General features: G+C 45.0%; 1 protein-coding gene across 10 annotated transcripts in view; it reads right to left on the bottom strand.

Moving 5' to 3' along the window:
- Positions 1-18,370, bottom strand: part of NFASC (neurofascin) — a 120,245-nt gene that overhangs the window by 83,930 nt on the left and 17,945 nt on the right. For all 10 annotated transcript variants that reach the window (XM_029573854.1, XM_029573848.1, XM_029573846.1 and 7 more), the window contains exon 2: positions 5,371-5,536. In XM_029573854.1, the coding sequence (XP_029429714.1) occupies positions 5,371-5,461 (91 nt within the window). In that variant the 5' untranslated portion in view covers positions 5,462-5,536. The remainder of the gene's footprint in view (positions 1-5,370; positions 5,537-18,370) is intronic.

The raw sequence follows: 18,370 nt of genomic DNA, 5'->3' as shown, positions 1-18,370 counted from the left end.
AGAGTCCATCCTGCCCGCAGCCAAAAGAAGCAAGAGAGAGAAGTCTGGGGGCAGGGAGGGCCACAGGCAGAGTCCATCCTGCCCAAAGCCAATGGAGAGGCCTTGGAAGGGCTGCTGCCGGAAAAGCACATCCCACCCGATGCGAAGGGAGGAAAGAGTGAATGCATCCCGCCCACAGTGAGAGAGCAAGGGAACATGTGTGTATGTGTGACTGAGTGTATGAGAGAGAGGAAACCTTTGTGTGTGAGAGTGAAAAAGAAAGGGTGTATGTGTGTGTGACTGTGCACGTGCGAGAGAGAGAAGAAACCTGAGTGTGTGTCTGCGCATATGAGACAGAGAGCAGAAGCCTGGGTGTGTATGTGAAGGATGAGACTGTATGTGTGACTGAGTGTATGAGAGAGTGGAAACCTTTGTGTGAGAGAGTGAAAAAGAAAGGGTGTGTGTGCGTGTGAGACTGTGCACGGGCGAGAGAGAGCAGAAACCTGAGTGTGTGAAGGATGAGAGTGTGGGTGTGAAAGAGAGGAAAGCCTGTGTGTATGTGTGACTGCGTGTATGAGAGAGTGGAAACCTTTGTGTGTGAGAATGAAAAAGAAAAGGTGTATGTGTGTGTCTGTGAGTGCGCACGTGCGAGAGAGAGAAGAAGAAACCTGAGTGTGTGTGCATGTGAGAGAGAGAGAGAGAGCAGAAGCCTGGGTGTGTATGTGAAGGATGAGAGTGTATATGCTAGAGTGAGGTGGTATGTGTGTGTATCTGAACGAGAGAAAGAGAGTGTGAAGGTGTGTGTAAGAGGATGAAAGAGAGGATATCTGTATGAATGATAAAGGAAGTGAGTGAGAGAGAGAGAAAGGGGGATCCTGTGTGTTGGCGTAAAAAAGGGAACCTCTGAGTGTGTGTGTAGTGAGATAGAGGAAGCCTGTGTGAGACACAAAATTTGTAAGTGAGAGTGTGTGTGTGTGTGCACAACAACCCCACTTCCCTATCCTGTCTGCTAATCCACAACTATCTCAGGACACCTGGAAATCAAAAGTTCCCAGGTATGGAGATTGGGTGATGTCTTTTATCCTTGTTAGGTTTAATCATTTGCTGTTATATGATGTGATTGCAGCTTTGAAATATTTGGAACACTTTTTTTTTTTAATTTAATGAGTTTTAAATGTGTTAATGTTATTCTATATTTCACCTGTTTTGAAATATCAAATTTGCGGATGATACAAAATTATTCAGAGTAGTTAAATCACAGGCAGACTGTGATACATTACAGGAGGACCTTGCAAGACTTGAAGATTGGGCATCCAAATGGCAGATGAAATTTAATGTGGATAAGTGCAAGGTGATGCATATAGGGAAAAATAACCCTTGCTGTAGTTACACGATGTTAGGTTCCATATTAGGAGCTACCACCCAGGAAAAGAGATCTAGGCATCATAGTGGATAATACTTTAAAATCATCGGCTCAGTGTGCTGCAGCAATCAAAAAAGCAAACACATTTAGGAATTATTAGGAAGGGAATGGTGAATAGAACGGAAAATGTCTTAATGCCTCTGTATCGCTCCATGGTGAGACCCCACCTTGAATACTGTGTACAATTCTGGTCGCCGCATCTAAAAAAGATATAATTGTGATGGAGAAGGTACAGAGAAGGGCAACCAAAATGATAAGGGGAATGGAACAGCTTCCCTATGAGGAAAGGCTGAAGAGGTTAGGGCTGTTCAGCTTGGAGAAGAGACGGCTGAGGGGGGATATGATAGAGGTGTTTAAGATCATGAGAGGTCTTGAATGAGTAGATGTGACTCGGTTTTTTACACTTTCGAATAATAGAAGGACTAGGGGGCATTCCATGAAGTTAGCAAGTAGCACATTTAAGACTAATCATAGAAAATTATTTTTCACTCAACGCACAATAAAGCTCTGGAATTTGTTGCCAGAGGAGGTGGTTAATGCAGTTAGTGTAGCTGGGTTCAAAAAAGGTTTGGATAAGTTCTTGGAGGAGAAGTCCATTAACAGCTATTAATCAAGTTTAGTTAGGGAATAGCCACTGCTATTAATTGCATCAGTAGCATGGGATCTTCTTAGTGTTTGGGTAATTGCCAGGTTCTTGTGGCCTGGTTTGGCCTCTGTTGGAAATAGGATGGGCCAGTCTGACCCGCATGACAATTTCTTATGTTCTTATTTTCATTAATATGGTTTGACTAATATTGATGTTTTATTTTTCTTTATTATTTGATATCTATCTTATTTATTTATTTATTTAGGATTTTTATATACCGACATTCTCGATACAAATATCAAATCAGGTCGGTTTCCATAGAACAAAACTGTCGCGGTTAAGGCGTTACAATAAACAGAGTTTCTGAACATAAGAATATAAATATTAAAATATTAAATAGACAACAATAACTCGTCAAATAACGTGAATACATGTAGAAAATAGCTAAAAATAGATGGTGTGCTAAATTAGGATATACAGGTAACAGTGAACAATGATGATGGGCCTAAACATGAGTAATGCATGAGCTAAAGAACTAATGCATCAATCAGGGAGTCTTTCAAAACAAGTGGGCTGTCCAGATCAGGCGTAATCGGTCCTTGAGGGGATATGGGCGGTCCTGGAACTTATAGTGGACTATTTTGCTCTTTGACCCATGTCGGAGTGTTCCTGCGATTCCGGAAAGGCTTGCCGGAAAAGCCACGTTTTTAGGTTTTTCTTAAAAGTTAGATGACATGTTTCTTGGCGTAGATCCGGCGGTAATGAGTTCCAGAGGGTGGGCCCGGCTGTGGAGAGTGCTCGTTTTGTTAGTGAAGTTTTGATCGGGGGAGCATATAAGGAACCTTTGTAGTTGTATCTGATAGGTCTTTGAGATGTGTGAGGGCGGAGTTGCGAGTTTAGATTTAGGTGGGCGATGCCCATAATATCCTTGTGGATCATTGATAGTGTCTTGAAGGTAATTCTGGCTTTTATAGGAAGCCAGTGAAGGCCGTGTAGAATTGGTGTGATGTGGGCTCTTTTATTTGTGTTGGTGAGTAACCTCGCCGCAGCGTTCTGCACCATCTGTAGGGGTTTTGTAGATAAAATCGGAAGACCTAGCAGAAGAGAGTTGCAGTAGTCTAACTTAGACAGAATTATAGACTGAACTACTAGACGGAAGTCACTGAAGTGGAGGAGTGGTTTCAAATTTTTGAGCACTTGAAGCTTGAAATAACATTCTTTAGTTGTGTTGATGACAAAGGATTTAAGGTTGAATTGATTGTCGAGACGCACCCCTAAGTCTCTGACGCAAGGGGAGTGGTTAATGGATGATTTTGCGAATTGTGTTGCGCTTTGGGAGTTGATGAGAGTGTGGTTTTCGTCTGGCGAGATGATGAGGATTTCTGTTTTATTTGAATTGAGTATGAGGTTCAGGCTGGATAGCAGAATATTGATAGATTGTAAGCAATTGTTCCAATGTGCCCAAGTTTTTTGCAGTGATTCTGTGATGGGAAGAAGTATCTGAATGTCATCAGCGAAAATATAATGCTTTAGCTTGAGGCTGGAGAGTAGGTGGCAGAGTGGAAGCAGGTAAATGTTAAAAAGAGTAGGGGAGAGAGATGATCCTTGTGGTACTCCTCGGATTGATTTAATAGGAGGTGATTCTTCGTTATTGATCTTGACTTTATAGAATCTATTCTCCAGGAACGATTGAAACCAGCTATGAGCTTCTCCTTGAATTCCTATATCGGATAGCCGCTCAAGAAGGATGGCATGATTGACTGTGTCGAATGCGGCGGATAGGTCGAGAAGAGCAAGAAAGTATGGTTGTTTTCTTTCAAGATTGAGGAGGATGGTGTCAGATAACGATTCTAGAAGAGCTTCTGTGTTTTGCGATTTCCTGAAGCCGAACTGGAAAGGGGAGAGTATGTTGTTCTCCTCCAGGTACTCAGACAGTTGCTTGTTGACGAATCTTTCCATCACTCTTGAGATCAGGGGAAGGTTAGCGATAGGGCGGAAGTTTGCAGGGTCAGCCGTTGAAAGGTTAGGTTTTTTTAGTAAGGGTTTCAGGATGGCTATTTTGAGTTGATCTGTGGAATAGCAATGTTTGTTTGATATGTGGATATGTTGATATGTGGATATGTTGATATGTGGAATAGCAATATTTGTTTTTCCATTGTTGCACATTGCGATTTCCAGTTCAGTTAAGTTTATTTATGTATGTAATTAATTAAAAAACATTTATTGCTCGCCCTTCCTACGTTCAGGGTGGGGTACGTTATGAACACACATAGAAAAGAAGAACATGATTGCATAACACATAACATATTCTTGAATAAGGGAACATAGCCTATTTTATGACAACAGATTAAAAACATAGGTGTTAATTTCAACAAAACAGAGGAGCTAATTGGGGAGCCTAAAATAAGATATCGAGGATTGGCTGAGGTAAAGGGGTGTCAGGGTTACCCATTATTACTTAGGTTTGGGATTGCTTCTCTGAAGAGGGACGTTTTTAGTGTTGTTTCTTTTAAAGAATATTCTTTCCTGGAGGTGATTTTATTCTGTATTTGGTGAGGGTCTGTCACGTTTGACTGAGGTGAGGGATTCTTGTAGCGTGTTCTATGTTCCTAATAACAGGTGTATTGTTGTTTTAGGGTCTGGGGTGATGTTTTCCGTGTTGCCTTTTCATAGCTAGGGTTGTTGCTGTTTGAGTGTTGGCATTTAGTGCTGTTTTGGTAGGGTAGGTTTACTATATTGTAATTATAATTCAGTTTACTCATGGCTTTTTGAGCACCAAGCCCACACCCATCAATAGGTTTAATACCTTATGAGTTCCTAGTGTCTTTTTTGTTGGGTTTTCTAGTTGGTCCTGTAAGTAATATTTTTACCTCAGAAAACTGAACTTTGAATGTGGCTTTCATGTAAAATCTGTTATTATAAAATGCATAATTTTAAACTGTGTGTGGGGTGGGCTGGGGGTGTGGCCAGGGTTGAGGTTGAGGAGGGTGTGGGTGTGGGTGCAACAAGGTTGTAAGGTCAGCCTATGGCACCTAATACCCTTGCACCAGCCCTGGCTGCATCTGTCTTCAGACAGCTGCATTTTTCACTGAGATCATTAGTGCTGTGTTGGGGCTGGGGGATACATTTCTCAGGCCCCTGTTATATTATTGTATAAAAAGAAAAAATGCCTGAATGCCTGGAGCATAGCTGTTGAGATCAGGCAGGGGAGGATCAGCATTGAAAGCAAACAGGAGACTGAAGGAAGCCCCCAAGACCCTTGCTCCCATGAGCTCATAGAGCAGAGAGTTTGTGTGGCGTGTGATGAGCACAGTGAAGAGACAGCATCCTCCCGAGCAGGCCAGAGGTGAGAAGGGTAAGGAGTGCCTGATAGGGGACTTACGATGCAGGGGGACCTCGATGGCCATGATGAGGTGATGCAAGTAGAACAGGAATACTCCTACGGGTGACAACAGGAACCTCTGTGCCACCATCCTGCAGGGTGAGATGACCCCTCTCCCTCTCTGTCAATGTCTGTTTTCTGCTGCTCCTCCGAACCGGCACTCACTCTGAAAGAGAAGGAAGAGAAGCCAGCAGTGAGTCGGAGAGCTGAGATAGTGGGATACACTCATCTGCTTTATGAGGGTTGCACAGGCCTGGACACAAGGCAACAATCTTCAGAGTGTGGACCCTGCTACCAGAAAACAACTTAAAGGAGAACCACCATGACCTGTTCAAAGAACCAAACTGAAAAATATCAGCAGAATCACTGGATTGAGCTGGGATTATGGGAGCTCCAGCAAGAACTAATGCAGCCTACCTTCCGGGAAGCATGCATGCATACATCCCTTGTTTGCAAACTAGAACTAATGCAGCCTACCTTCCGGGAAGCATGCATGCTTACATCCCTTGTTTGCAAACTAGAACTAATGCAGCCTACCTTCCGGGAAGCATGCATGCATACACCCCTTGTTTGCAAACTAGAACTAATGCAGCCTACCTTCCGGGAAGCATGCATGCATACACCCCTTGTTTGCAAACTAGAACTAATGCAGCCTACCTTCCGGGAAGCATGCATGCATACATCCCTTGTCTACAAACATGAGTAGCTCTAAAAACACAGACACACATGCCTGTCAGGATCCTCATGCTGCATCCCACACATCCTGAAGAAATGATGCAGATAAGAGCAAATATAAACGTTATTTACAGGACATTCAAATTGATCTTTCTTTGCCTTCAGAAAGTAGGTTAAAGATAGTCTTTTGTCATCTATACATTTTTTAAGTTGTACAGCAATAGTGGGAACATTTGTATAGAAATTAACAGTGAAGTGAGACTTACAGCATTATGCAGACAGACACATCCCGGAGTGATACCCAGCATAGGCACATAGTAAATCTGCTCCTTACATGTACAGCAAACAAGGGTTTCAGCAGTGCACATGTAATGGAACATCAAGGGACTGCATATCATACATCCAGCGAAGTCACAAGGGACCCAGTATCACATGCTCAGCAGAGCTACAAGGGACTGCATTTCATACTCCCAGCAAAGCCACAAGGGACAGCATATCATACACCTAACAGAGCCACAAGGGTCTGCATATCATACACCCAGCGGAGCCACAAGGGACCCAGTATCACATGGTCAGCAGAGCCACAAGGGACTGCATATCATACACCCCTCGGAGCCACAAGTGACCAGTATCACATACTCAGCAGAGCTCCAAGGGACCCAGTAGCATACACCCAGCGGAGCCACAACGACCAGTATCACATGCTCAGCAGAGCTACAGGGGACTGCATATCATACACCCAACGGAGCCACAATGACCAGTATCACATACTCAGCAGAGCTGCAAGGGACTGCATATCATACACCCAACGGAGCCACAAGTGACCAGTATCACATACTCAGCAGAGCTCCAAGGGACCCAGTAGCATACATCCAGCAGAGTCACAAGGGACTGCATATCATACACCCCTCGGAGCCACGAGGAACCAAGTATCACATGCTCAGCAGGGCTACAGGGGACTGCATATCATACACCCCTTGGAGCCACGAGGGACCCAGTATCATGCACCCACTGGAGCCACAAGGGACCCAGTATCATACACCCACTGGAGCCACAAAGGACCCAGTATCATATACCCAGTGGAGCCACGAGGGACCCAATATCACATGCTCAGCTGAGCTACAAGGGACCCAGTATCATACACCCCTTGGAGCCACAAGGGACCCAGTATCATACACCCACTGGAGCCACAAGGGACCCAGTATCACATGCTCAGCAGAGCCACAGTATCAACGGGATAGGCTTAACAAGAATAGCATGTTCTGGCCCTTTCTGCTGAAGTGTCCCTTCACTATTAGCTCATTGTCAGAGTGACAATAAGGATCTGTGCACTATTGAGGCAGCTGTCATCCTTCTATAGACCTTCTGTTAGCAGCAGGCAAGGATGCAGCGCTCCTGCCTCACACAAGTGGCATCCAAGAGCAGTGTGAGAAGCCTCAGCCCTCGCGAGCCCCATGAAGCACTACTGGATGTACCAGAGCTGTACAGGAGTGATAAATCCCTTCCCCAAAGAGCTTATAGTCTAAGTGGGCACCTGGGACTGAGTGTTTTGCCCAACGTCACAAGGAGTCTCAGTGTGGGGGGAAGTGGGGTTTGAACCGTTGGTACCTCTCCTTCTTTCTGAGGGAGCAGCACTGTTCTTGGGCTAATCCCGCCTGCCCTGATCTCTCCAGGGAGCAAAATCATACAACAGCAGCCATTCTGCTTGAAGTTTTCACTTGCAAATAGGCATAAACAAATCTCACAACTGAATAGTGTGCTCCTTTATTTATTTCACAATGATCCTATAACACGTGCTGCTCTCTCTCTGCCCGTGCAGGTATGACCGTGCTCCTCTGCCCTCGTCAAGCCTGCAAGGAAGGACAGAAGGACTTGTAAACTGCTTTTATCCGATATTTTGCATACAAAGCTGGGATTCTGTTCATCCCTACAGTAACAGGTGACATTTCACATAACAGCACAATCAGATTTAGGTCATACAATTAGTAACAGGAAAAAATATATTCTTCATGCTCGTCTAACAAAGTGGCGATTCCATCTACGGTTGAAAGCACACACAAAAGGTTGAGAACCTACTTTCAGGTAAGGCCTGTCCCTTCCTCTTCGTGAGATAATGTCGGAAGCAGAGCAAAATATTCCACACACAGGCACGGTCTGCTTTGCTGGCTACCTCCTGGACAATGAGAGAGCCCCAGGCATTCACGGACGTGAAAGCAGTGCTGGGGAAGGGGAGGATCTGGTACAGAGCTGCAGCTGCCAACTCCCCTCCCTTCTGCCTGTTCTGCACAAACTCCCCCTATATCCCCTTTCCCAACTCATCTCCAGCAGTGCAAGGCTGTGCTGCTCCAAGGCAGAGCATCCATCTGCCACGTGTGAACTGAGGGGAGGCTTGGCTACCTCTGGTAACAGACAGGGTGGCAGGGCAAAGAGCTGCTCTGACCACTAATAGAATATTGACCCTTCGGACAATAGCAGAGGTCACCCTAATCACACAGGTCAACTCTCCAACTCTTCCTCTTTACGGCTCTCTCTAGGCTCAAATCCAATCAGAATGGAAGGATGTAGGGAGTTTCATTAATGCCGAGCGAGTTGAGAGTGGTGGCGGGGGAATAGTCCCTGCTTACAACTATCCAAATCCAGTTAAAACCCAGAGCTGTAGTGATCACCACAGGGAGGGCAGGACTGGCACTGCCCTTCCACTACTGGGGGGCACTTTCATTGGCAGGTCACCTTTAGCCTTTCAGGTGTTGCGCATCCTCAGATATTTAAAAATAAACTTTAATCCCAACTCCAAGTCAGACAAAGGCGATGCAAACCCCCTGGCTGATCCTTGCTGCGGTGGAGAAATGTCGGGGGTTTAAGAACGTGCAATCGGCGAGCACCCTGGAAGGGTAACTGGATAGCAGGGGAAAGCAGAATCAGAATGCCCCAGGCCAGGGTTTTTCTGACCCGTACACCCTTCTGTGTTCCTTGATGGACAGTCCCAGCATATGGCCCCGGTGGGAGGCTCAGACACACTCTGGTCACAATGGCCACATAAGGCAGATGGATGACCGGGCAGTAAAGGGAACAATGACCAGAGCTGCAGGCTGGCTGCTGGGTGCATGAACCAAATCCCACTGAGGAGTTAACTGCTTCTTTATCTCCGCAGGCCAGTACAGGGAACTTGGACCCTCATGCAAGAGCCAGGGATCAGGTTCCAGGAGCCAGAGGGTGGAGTAGGGACGCAGTATCTTTTGTCTCACGGAGCTTCTGGCTCTAGAGATTGCAGGGAACTGTCCGTGGTACCTACACAGGCAGAGCTAGTGCTGAGAAGCCATGAGTGTGGCATCAAATTATCAACCTGCCTGTTTGTATTCCTAGGTCTCCTTCCACTCATTCTTTTTCTTTAATGTTTTTCAGACAAAAAGTGTTGCTTTTTATTGTGCTCATATGCCATGTATTTTCTTCAAAAAAGGTCTTTGACGAGTTTGTTCTTCAGCTGTCCGTGCATTTATGTGATGCTTGCACTTTGCTCTGATGAACAGCCACGTGTTAGCCATCTGTGCAGAATTCCTGCTTTACCTATATTTCTGAGATATTTGATTTGTGCTCTGATGAAGATCTGCTCTTCAGCTGTCTGTGCTGTATTCATGCTCTGTGTGTATCAGTGCAGTGCCAGCATCTGGTTCTGATGACAATCAGTACCACAGCTCACCCAATTAATTTCATCATCATTTTTTGATTGGAGAGATTTCACACCCCCACCTCCTTCTCACTATGCTCCTGAGCGTTTATATGGCTCAGCTGCTGTAGCTCACATTATGGGGGCTGCTGAGAAAGCAGGAAGTGAGCCTGCAAGACACAGATACACACACACACAGCCCAGTGCAGAGCCCAGGCTGCAAGCTGCACTGCAGAGGAGCTGCAAGGAATCAAGCTGGCCAGTGCTAGAATGCAGTACCACTTTGCAGCTGTAGACCTGGAGTCATGAAAGGAGATTCACATTGCTCATGAGAAGCTTTTTTGGAAGCATTTTTACACTTAATTCCTTTTGTGCTTTTGATGTTTGTGTCACTGAGATGGTATCGCTGGATCACTGGCTCCACTGAAGATAGCCTTTGGTGCCAAAGTTATAATATTGGGAGAGAGCAGTATTATCCCAGTGAGCCACTGGGCCAGGCTGGACTTAATGTTCCTGTGGAATTGTTGGCTTTGCTGCAATGACCTTGGGCTGGAGAAAATCTTCAGTCTTAAGAAATGGGAAGAGGCCAAGCTTCATTTGAAAACCTGCTGGATTATTTCTGTGATGCTAAGGACCATCTGCAGCTTCTGATCTTCCCAGATCTCATGGACCCACACAAGCAGAAGAGTCTCTTACAATGAGATATAGCCCAAGGATCCCTACCGGCTGAAGTTCACTTTTCTAGCCAAGCAGAAAGGAATGAATCTGGAAATAGCATAATCGTGATGGAGAAACGGATACAGCAGGAGAAATCCACCAAAAGAAGAGTTGGCTAGAGCCAACAGATGTGCTTAGCATTTCCTCTGAAGTCTGTGGGATCTCTGTGGTAAGAGGGAACAAAGCAGCAGGAAAAACAAAGATTCCCCCTTGGTTCAGAGCAGCAGGTACAAATGATGAAACTGGAAATTCTGTCTGAAAAGTTTAGACAAGACACAGAACTGTGGGGCCCTGGGATAAGAACATAAGAAAATGCCATACTGGGTCAGCCCGAGGCTCCATCAAGCCCAGCATCCTGTTTCCAACAGTGGCCAATCCAGGCCACAAGAACCTGACCACAGATCTACAATAGTTGGGGGCTGGAGAGATGGGGGGGGGGGGGGCAGGGAAAGAAGGAGAATGGGGGTACTTAAGGAAAATACATACGTGGAAGACGCCTTGTCCACTTGCTATGGTATTATTTGTTTGTTATATGTTAAACTGAATAAAAATTAAAACATGAATCACAGATACAAACGTAAATATCCTAAAATCACACTGCACATTTTGGAACACCTCAACAGACTACTGGGTATAAATAATCACCCAGAGAAACAAACTGGTCCCTGGAACCAAAGCCAGCCATGTCGGTCCTGGTATCTACTATCCAATCACTTGATTTATAGCCACGCCATGCCTTTTTTTGTAGACAAGCAAATAAACAAATTATTGGGTCTTTGGGAAGTTCCACACCAGTCATACATCTACTGTTATAGTTTCTATCCAAATTACCTTCCCACAAAGTCTCCAACATTGATCAGAGTTAACCTCATGGAGTAAATACCAATACAACACCAAACAAGAAATTAAATTGCAAAAAAGAGACATTACTCAATGGTCCTCATTCACTGAAATATCAGAGCTAGAAGTAGAATCCATACTAAAAAATCTAAACCCAGCTCCACACGAAATTGACACAATACCAACATTTGACATAAAAAAAGCAGCCAACACAGTCTCCCCAACCTTAGCTAAGATTATAAACCTCTCCCTAAATGAAGGAACAAACCCAGATATACTAAAAGGAGCAATTATAAAACCAATCATAAAGAAAAAAAAAACAGTGACCCCCTGATCCTAAACAACTACCATCCAGCCTCAAATCTACCCTTATTAGCCAAATTAATAGAAAAAACGGTACAGAAACAACTAGCGGAACACCTTGATAACAATAACTTACTAAATCCGTCACAACATGGATTTCGCAAACACTACAGTACCGAGACACTACTCCTCTCACTTACAAACATCATCCTAGGAGGCTTTGATAGTGGAAAACAATACATTCTAATAATGTTAGACCTATCAGCAGCCTCTGACACAGTAAACCATAAAATTCTACTAAAAAGACTAGAAGAGATTGGACTACACAACGAAACAATAAACTGGTTCAGCTCATATATAAATAATAGGTTCTTTCAAGTTCAGATCAACAACACTCTATCAGACAAATTCAATCTTGAAACAGGTGTACCGCAGGGATCAGCCTTGTCCGCAAACCTTTTTAATATATACATGCTTCCATTATGCCATCTACTAGCAGGATTAGGAATCATACATCTATGCAGATGATATTCAATTAATTCTACCAATCGACACAATAGAAAAAACATTAAACCTAGCTAACATGTACCTAGACATCATAAAACAACTATTAAACCAAATGGAACTAGTGATCAATATTGAAAAAATGGAATTTCTACATTTAGAAAGAAAAAATATTGAAATCATTCAAACCCCAATTATACTCAAAAACAACCAGAAAATAGAACTAGCGGAAAAAGTAAGGAACCTTGGAATAATAATGGACCCCAAAATTAATCTAAACACATATCGCTAAAAGTAAAAGAAAGCTATGGAAAACTCATGATCCTCAGAAAACTTAAACCGTTACTAACTCCTGCAGATTTCAGAACAGTGCTTCAGGCACTAGTTTTCGCCAGTACCGATTACTGTAAGGCCCTTTTTCTAGGACTCCCAAATACAACAATAAGACCACTTCAAATTCTACAAATCACAGCAACGAGAATACTAACTGGAAAAAGAAGAAGAGACCATATAACAAACTCTGGCCGAACTTCACTGGCTACCCATAGAATAAAGAATAAAATACAAAGCACTATGCACCATACATAAACTAATACATGATGAAAATGCGGACTGGCTAAACACTGCACTATGGGTACACGTACCACACAGGAACCTTCGATCAGCAAACAAAGCTCTCTTAACCATTCCTTCAGTCAAGACAGCGAGACTAACCCAGGTAAGAAAGGGCATTGTCTTTAGCAGGACCCACACTCTAGAACACAATGCCTTTGGAGATCAGATTACAGAGAGACCCCAAAACATTCAAGAGAGGTCTAAAGACATGGCTTTTTAAACAAGCCTTTTATAAAAAGACCGGAGAATAGAAAATACACTGGAATAAACAGAAGAGCACCGGCACACAGCATTATTCTCATAAATGTGCATTACAATATTTTAACATAGAAACATAGAAATGACGGCAGAAGAAGACCAAACGGCCCATCCAGTCTGCCCAGCAAGCTTCACACATTTTTTCTCTCATACTTGAGTACACAATGAATGTAATATTGAGTACACAATGAATGTAAACATATTGAGTACACAATGAATGTAATAATATAACACAGTAAATGTGATTTTTTTGACCTATGAAAGTACCTTCTAGGTACACCTGGCCAGAACCTACATCACTAAACATTTGTATGTATTTTTATGATTTAATGTAACCGAAACTTAATGGCACCTGTTAGAATGTAGTATAGTACGCTTACTCCAAACTTACTTATGTGCCTACTTGTAAACCGTTGCGATGGTATATAACTTAGCGACGGTATAGAAAAGACTTTAAATAAATAAATAAATAAATAAGCAAGCTCTTATGAGGATACAATATGTTGAAATTTCATCTTACCACTTCATTTCCTTTCCTTGAGTCCTGACAGACCAGTCCAGACATGCAGGTTTACCCTCCTGAGCCAGCAGGTAGCAGAAGAGAAGAACTGGAGACTCTGTATTCAGGGATAGCAGGATAGGCCTCCAGTAGCTTTCTGCCCTGGCTCTCCTTTCTCTCTCTCACAAGCAATAATGGGGGAAGAAAAAGAAAACCATGTGTTTTTAATTAGACTATGAACAGGATACCCTGTCCTTCCTCATCTGACAATCCCTTTTTTCTTTGGGGGGGGGGGGGGGTTTGCCTCTCCAGAAAGGCTGGAAAGAATCACCCCACTGAAGGAACAGTAAAAGATACATTTACCAAACACTAAGCATTCCCTTCATACTTTCTCTTCTGCTTTACACCTCCCTTATTATCTCTGGGGTGGGTTCTGGGCTGGTCTGTCAAGACTCAAGGAAAGGACATTTACTGGTAAGATTAAATTTCATCTTCCTCTTTGTCCTGCAGACCAATCCAGACAAGCACTGCCTATTCTGAGTAGGATGAGGCTTCTGTGGCCTCTAGGACTCTCTTGCCGAAGCTCATGTACTTCCTTGCCTGTAATTCCAGTCTGTAATGTTTTACGAACGAGTATACCCAGGATCATGTCACTGCTCTGCAGATATCTGTGGTGTCACTAACATATTTTACCTATGAGGATACCTGGATTCTCACTGAATGGACGTTCACCCTATACGGTCCGACCCAATCACCTCCTTGATGCTTTAAATGCTGCCTTGCCTTTTCTCTGGCTCCCAAACAGGACAGACTGTCTGTTTGTCCTAACGTCATTCATGACCTTGAGGTATCGAAGGAGAACTCTCCTAACATCCAATAAGTGCAGGTTCTTTTCTAAGCCTGCACACTCCCTACTGAAGGCTGGGAAAGAAATCTCCTGGCTCAGATTCAACTCAGACACCATCGGGTGGATCCTGACCCTACCTTAATGAAATATCAAGTAGGGGTCCCTACGCGACAGTGCCTGAAGCTCTGAAATCCTTCTAGCTGGACAAACTGCTACCAGGAGCAGAGTCTGGTGTCAGATCCTTCAAGGATGCTTCCTTCAGCAGTTCAAAGGGAGTTAAGGCTCTCAGTACCAAATTCAGATCCCACCCTGATGTTGAGAAGGACGCAGGTCCTTCACTGCTCGCCTCAGAAATGTTCCCACCAGTACTCTGGTTAGTGCTAAAAGCACTTCAGCTTGCTTCAGTTTACTGCTTAAAATGACAGAGCTCATGCTGATTACATAACTGCATAGATTCGTGTGGTAAGAAGTGAGGCCAATATTACACAGGACACATTGATGGCTCCTTCCTTGACAGCCATGTTTACTGAGAACTGAAAGGGACACCCCGAGCATACAACTGTCCCCCCTCCCCTCTTCTAAGCCCAAAAACATTACCTTTGAAATATGCCCAGAACCCTTCAACCCCAATGGGCAAAAGTTTCAAAACTAAGAGCACGAACCAGCCAAGGGAGCTCCGAGCAACTCAGAATCAGAAGAGATGGAAGCGAAGCTGCGTGTCAGAATCCAGAGCTGAATGAAAGAGAAGAGCCAGGTCTACTGTGAAAGAGCATCAGAGACAGAGGGGAAAGCATTCACGAGAAGGGAGCCTGGAGGAAACACAGCTGCCCTGGAGCCTGTGCTCAGGCCATACCTCCCCTCTGCAAACACATTATGAAACCCCCCTGTCGCTGGCATTTAAACACATCCATGCTGACAAGGGACTCTTTGTGTGCAGCATACAGAGAGCGGGAGTGAGTGCAAGGGGCACGTTTGTTTCTCGGCCTGTTTATACACAGCCTTCTAATTATGGTGAGCTAAACTGAAAAAAACCCAAACATGGCTCACTTTCCCAATGCCCCTGCTCCCTCCCAGTCCATCTGCTCACATTAAAGCTTGAATTGAGGCTTTCCTGGTGCCTTCCTTATTTTGTCAGCTTAATCACAGTGGGAGCTTCAGAAAAATCAATATTGTCTAATTCTCCTGATCGTTGCATTTTATAGTGAATTTGGTACAGCTGACAAAATTTGAAACAACAGCGTTGAGAAATAAAAAGGTACCCAAAATGAGCTCAGTAGTAGCAGAAGCTTCCCCTCTCCCCCTCCTCCCCTGCTCATGCACACACACACAGGCAGCAGTGCAAGCTTCCCTCACACTCACAGTCAGCAGCAGTGCAGGCTTCCCTCACACACACACACACCAGCAGCAGCAGCAGTGCAAGCTTCCCTCACACTCACAGGCAGCAGCAGTGCAGGCTTCCCTCACACACACACACACAGGCGGCAGCAGTGCAGGCTTCCCTCACACACACACACAGGCAGCAGCAGTGCAAGCTTCACACACACAGACACTGTGCTATCAGGGTTCCTCATCCATGCTCTGCAGGCTCTCTCTGTAGTGGTTAGAGCAGGTTCTTCACCCTATGTTTTATTGTTTTAGTGATGGGAATTGGATCCATCCAGTGACACTTCCGGTCACTTGTACAGCACGTTCTGCATCACAGAAGCCACTTCACACGTCGACAGGCAAATCACAATGTTCTCTGCCTTTCCAGCATGAGCTACTGCTGCACAAAAACATCAGCATGTGGCAAAGGGCTGGGGGCTACCAGTCAGAGGTGGCCCATGGCAAATCTATGGAAAGCGAGAAGCATGCAAGGAAGAGAAGCAGAAAATGCTTCAGTAATAATATCTACCCCCACACTAAAAAGTCACTGGTTTTGAGTTTTGTGTAGCTGAGGATACAGCCACCTGCTATATCAGGAACCATCAGGTCTGCCCCCTCTCCAGCAGAATCCAAGATATCGATGGTATTATTACAACACAACAACTCAGCAGGTGAGGCCCAAAGGAGACCAGACGTGCATTGTATTCATGCCTTCAGCTGCCAGGGAAGACAGAAAGAAGCACCTAGCAAAGGAGGACCCAGCCTACTCATCCCCTCAGCCTCCCACGTGCATTGCCCCCCGCCCCGAGGGCCTCATCTGAAGCACTAGGACAGTAGCTACGGGCTCCCCATATGTGGTGCAATCGAATATGCACGACCCTGCCCGTGGGTGCCCTGTGCACAGCCCAGTTAGGAGGAGGATGGGCTGTACTGCTCCAACAAGTGAGACGCAGAGCATGTGCCGCCGATGGCTACAATTAGGGATCACTGCATCCTCCTAGAGCAAAGCGAAATGGGGAGCTATGAAAGAAATTTAACTACCTCCAAGGGGGGAGCGTCCTTCCAAGGACACGAGGCTCTATGAGGGTGGAAGGGGGGAGACTCAGGCGTATTCTTAGGAAATATTTCTGTACAGAGAGGATGTGGGTGCATGGAGCATCCTGCTCATGAAGGTGATGGAGAGAAGGCACGAGATAAGCACCGGGATGGTAAAGCTGAGTGGGAGGTGGGTATGGGCAGACGGGATAGGCTGCAATGGGTTTCTTTCTGCCATCATGTTTCTGGCTAGGACAAATTGCTGAGCTGATCAAGCTGGGATTTGAACTCATGAAGCACATATTTACACAGTTCTCACGGACAGACCTTCCACTTCAAGGTCACTGGTATCAGCGCGACATGAAATAAAGCATTAAGGTTCTTGCCTCTCCTCCAAGGCCCATGAACGGCTCATTGGGCAGCTGTTTCTCCAGCACTGGTGCCTCTGGCTCTGCCCCTTTGTCCTCACACAGGAGATGGTATTGTAGCTTCCCCCGAGTACAAAAGAGCAGCTGGAATTCTCTGAATAGTTCCAGTCTGTCCTTTCCCTTCTGTGGGCTGCAAACTATTCCTGCCAGCCTACGGGCACTGGCTGCCAGCTCCGACGAGTCTGTGAGAGCTCTGCTGATGCTCAGCCCCAAGACACAGTGCGGCACTGAAGGTGAAGTCTCAGCTAAACACAACTTGGTCTCATCCAGGCCTGGAAGGCAGTTACGGGCCTGACTCCCTGCTGCTCTCGCTTCACAACGGAAAATCTGCTGAAAAGCTCTGGAGCTGGGCATCTTATTGGATGGTAAACCAGCTGGGGGAATGCACTGAACACAGTAATATTCTGACACAGGAAGTATCAAAGGGTTCAGCAATGGTCAGAGAGAGAGAGAGAGTGAAGCAGGACGAGGGAGGCAAGGATGACCTGGTGAACAGAGCTCTCTCTTCTTCCAGGGGCCCAGATACTTGTAATTGCATAAAAGGATTCACCCTTTCACTGCTAAAAAATAAAAAGCAAACACTTGGAGCAAAACACAGTAACAGACATTGCAGATAATGGCAGAAAAAGTGCAAGGACTGCTCACTTTGGAGAAGAGACGGCTGAGGGGGGATATGATAGAAGTCTACAAAATCAACAACAAGATCATGTAAATCGGTTATTTACTCTTTCGGATAATAGAAGGACCAGGGGGCACTCCATGAAGTTAGCAAGTAGCACATTTAAAACAAATCAAAGAAAAATATTTTTCACTCAGCGCATAGTTAAACTCTGGAATTCATGGTTAGTGCTGTCTGACCCAGTATGGCAGATTGTATGGAGCGAGAGAGAGAGAGACCCTGAGCCTCTCTATATGGCCCTTGTAGTAGGTAGCTATTTATGCTACTATAGGAGGCCCACCTAGTAACTCGAGGTGAGATTTAGGTAGTAGTGTAGGGGTTAGGGGCCACTTTGACATGCAGAGTGAGATGTACGAACAGAACAGGGCTCTCTTGTGAAGATTTGATGAACTTCGGAGAGAGGAAACTCAACCAAAGACGAGATTTGTGCAATGTTCTCTCAACCTAGCTTGCTGGACTCTCTACCTGGGTAACATCAAGCCTGGTTGAGAGAACACTGTACAAATCTCATCTTTGGTTGAGTTTCCTCACTCTGAAGGACATCACATGTTCACAAGAGACTACTGTTCTG

The sequence above is a fragment of the Rhinatrema bivittatum genome, chromosome 12 (genome assembly GCF_901001135.1).
Source record: "Rhinatrema bivittatum chromosome 12, aRhiBiv1.1, whole genome shotgun sequence".
Classification (NCBI taxonomy): domain Eukaryota; kingdom Metazoa; phylum Chordata; class Amphibia; order Gymnophiona; family Rhinatrematidae; genus Rhinatrema; species Rhinatrema bivittatum.
Note: the sequence above shows the minus strand (reverse complement) of the source record. Positions and strands in the feature narration are given on the sequence as shown.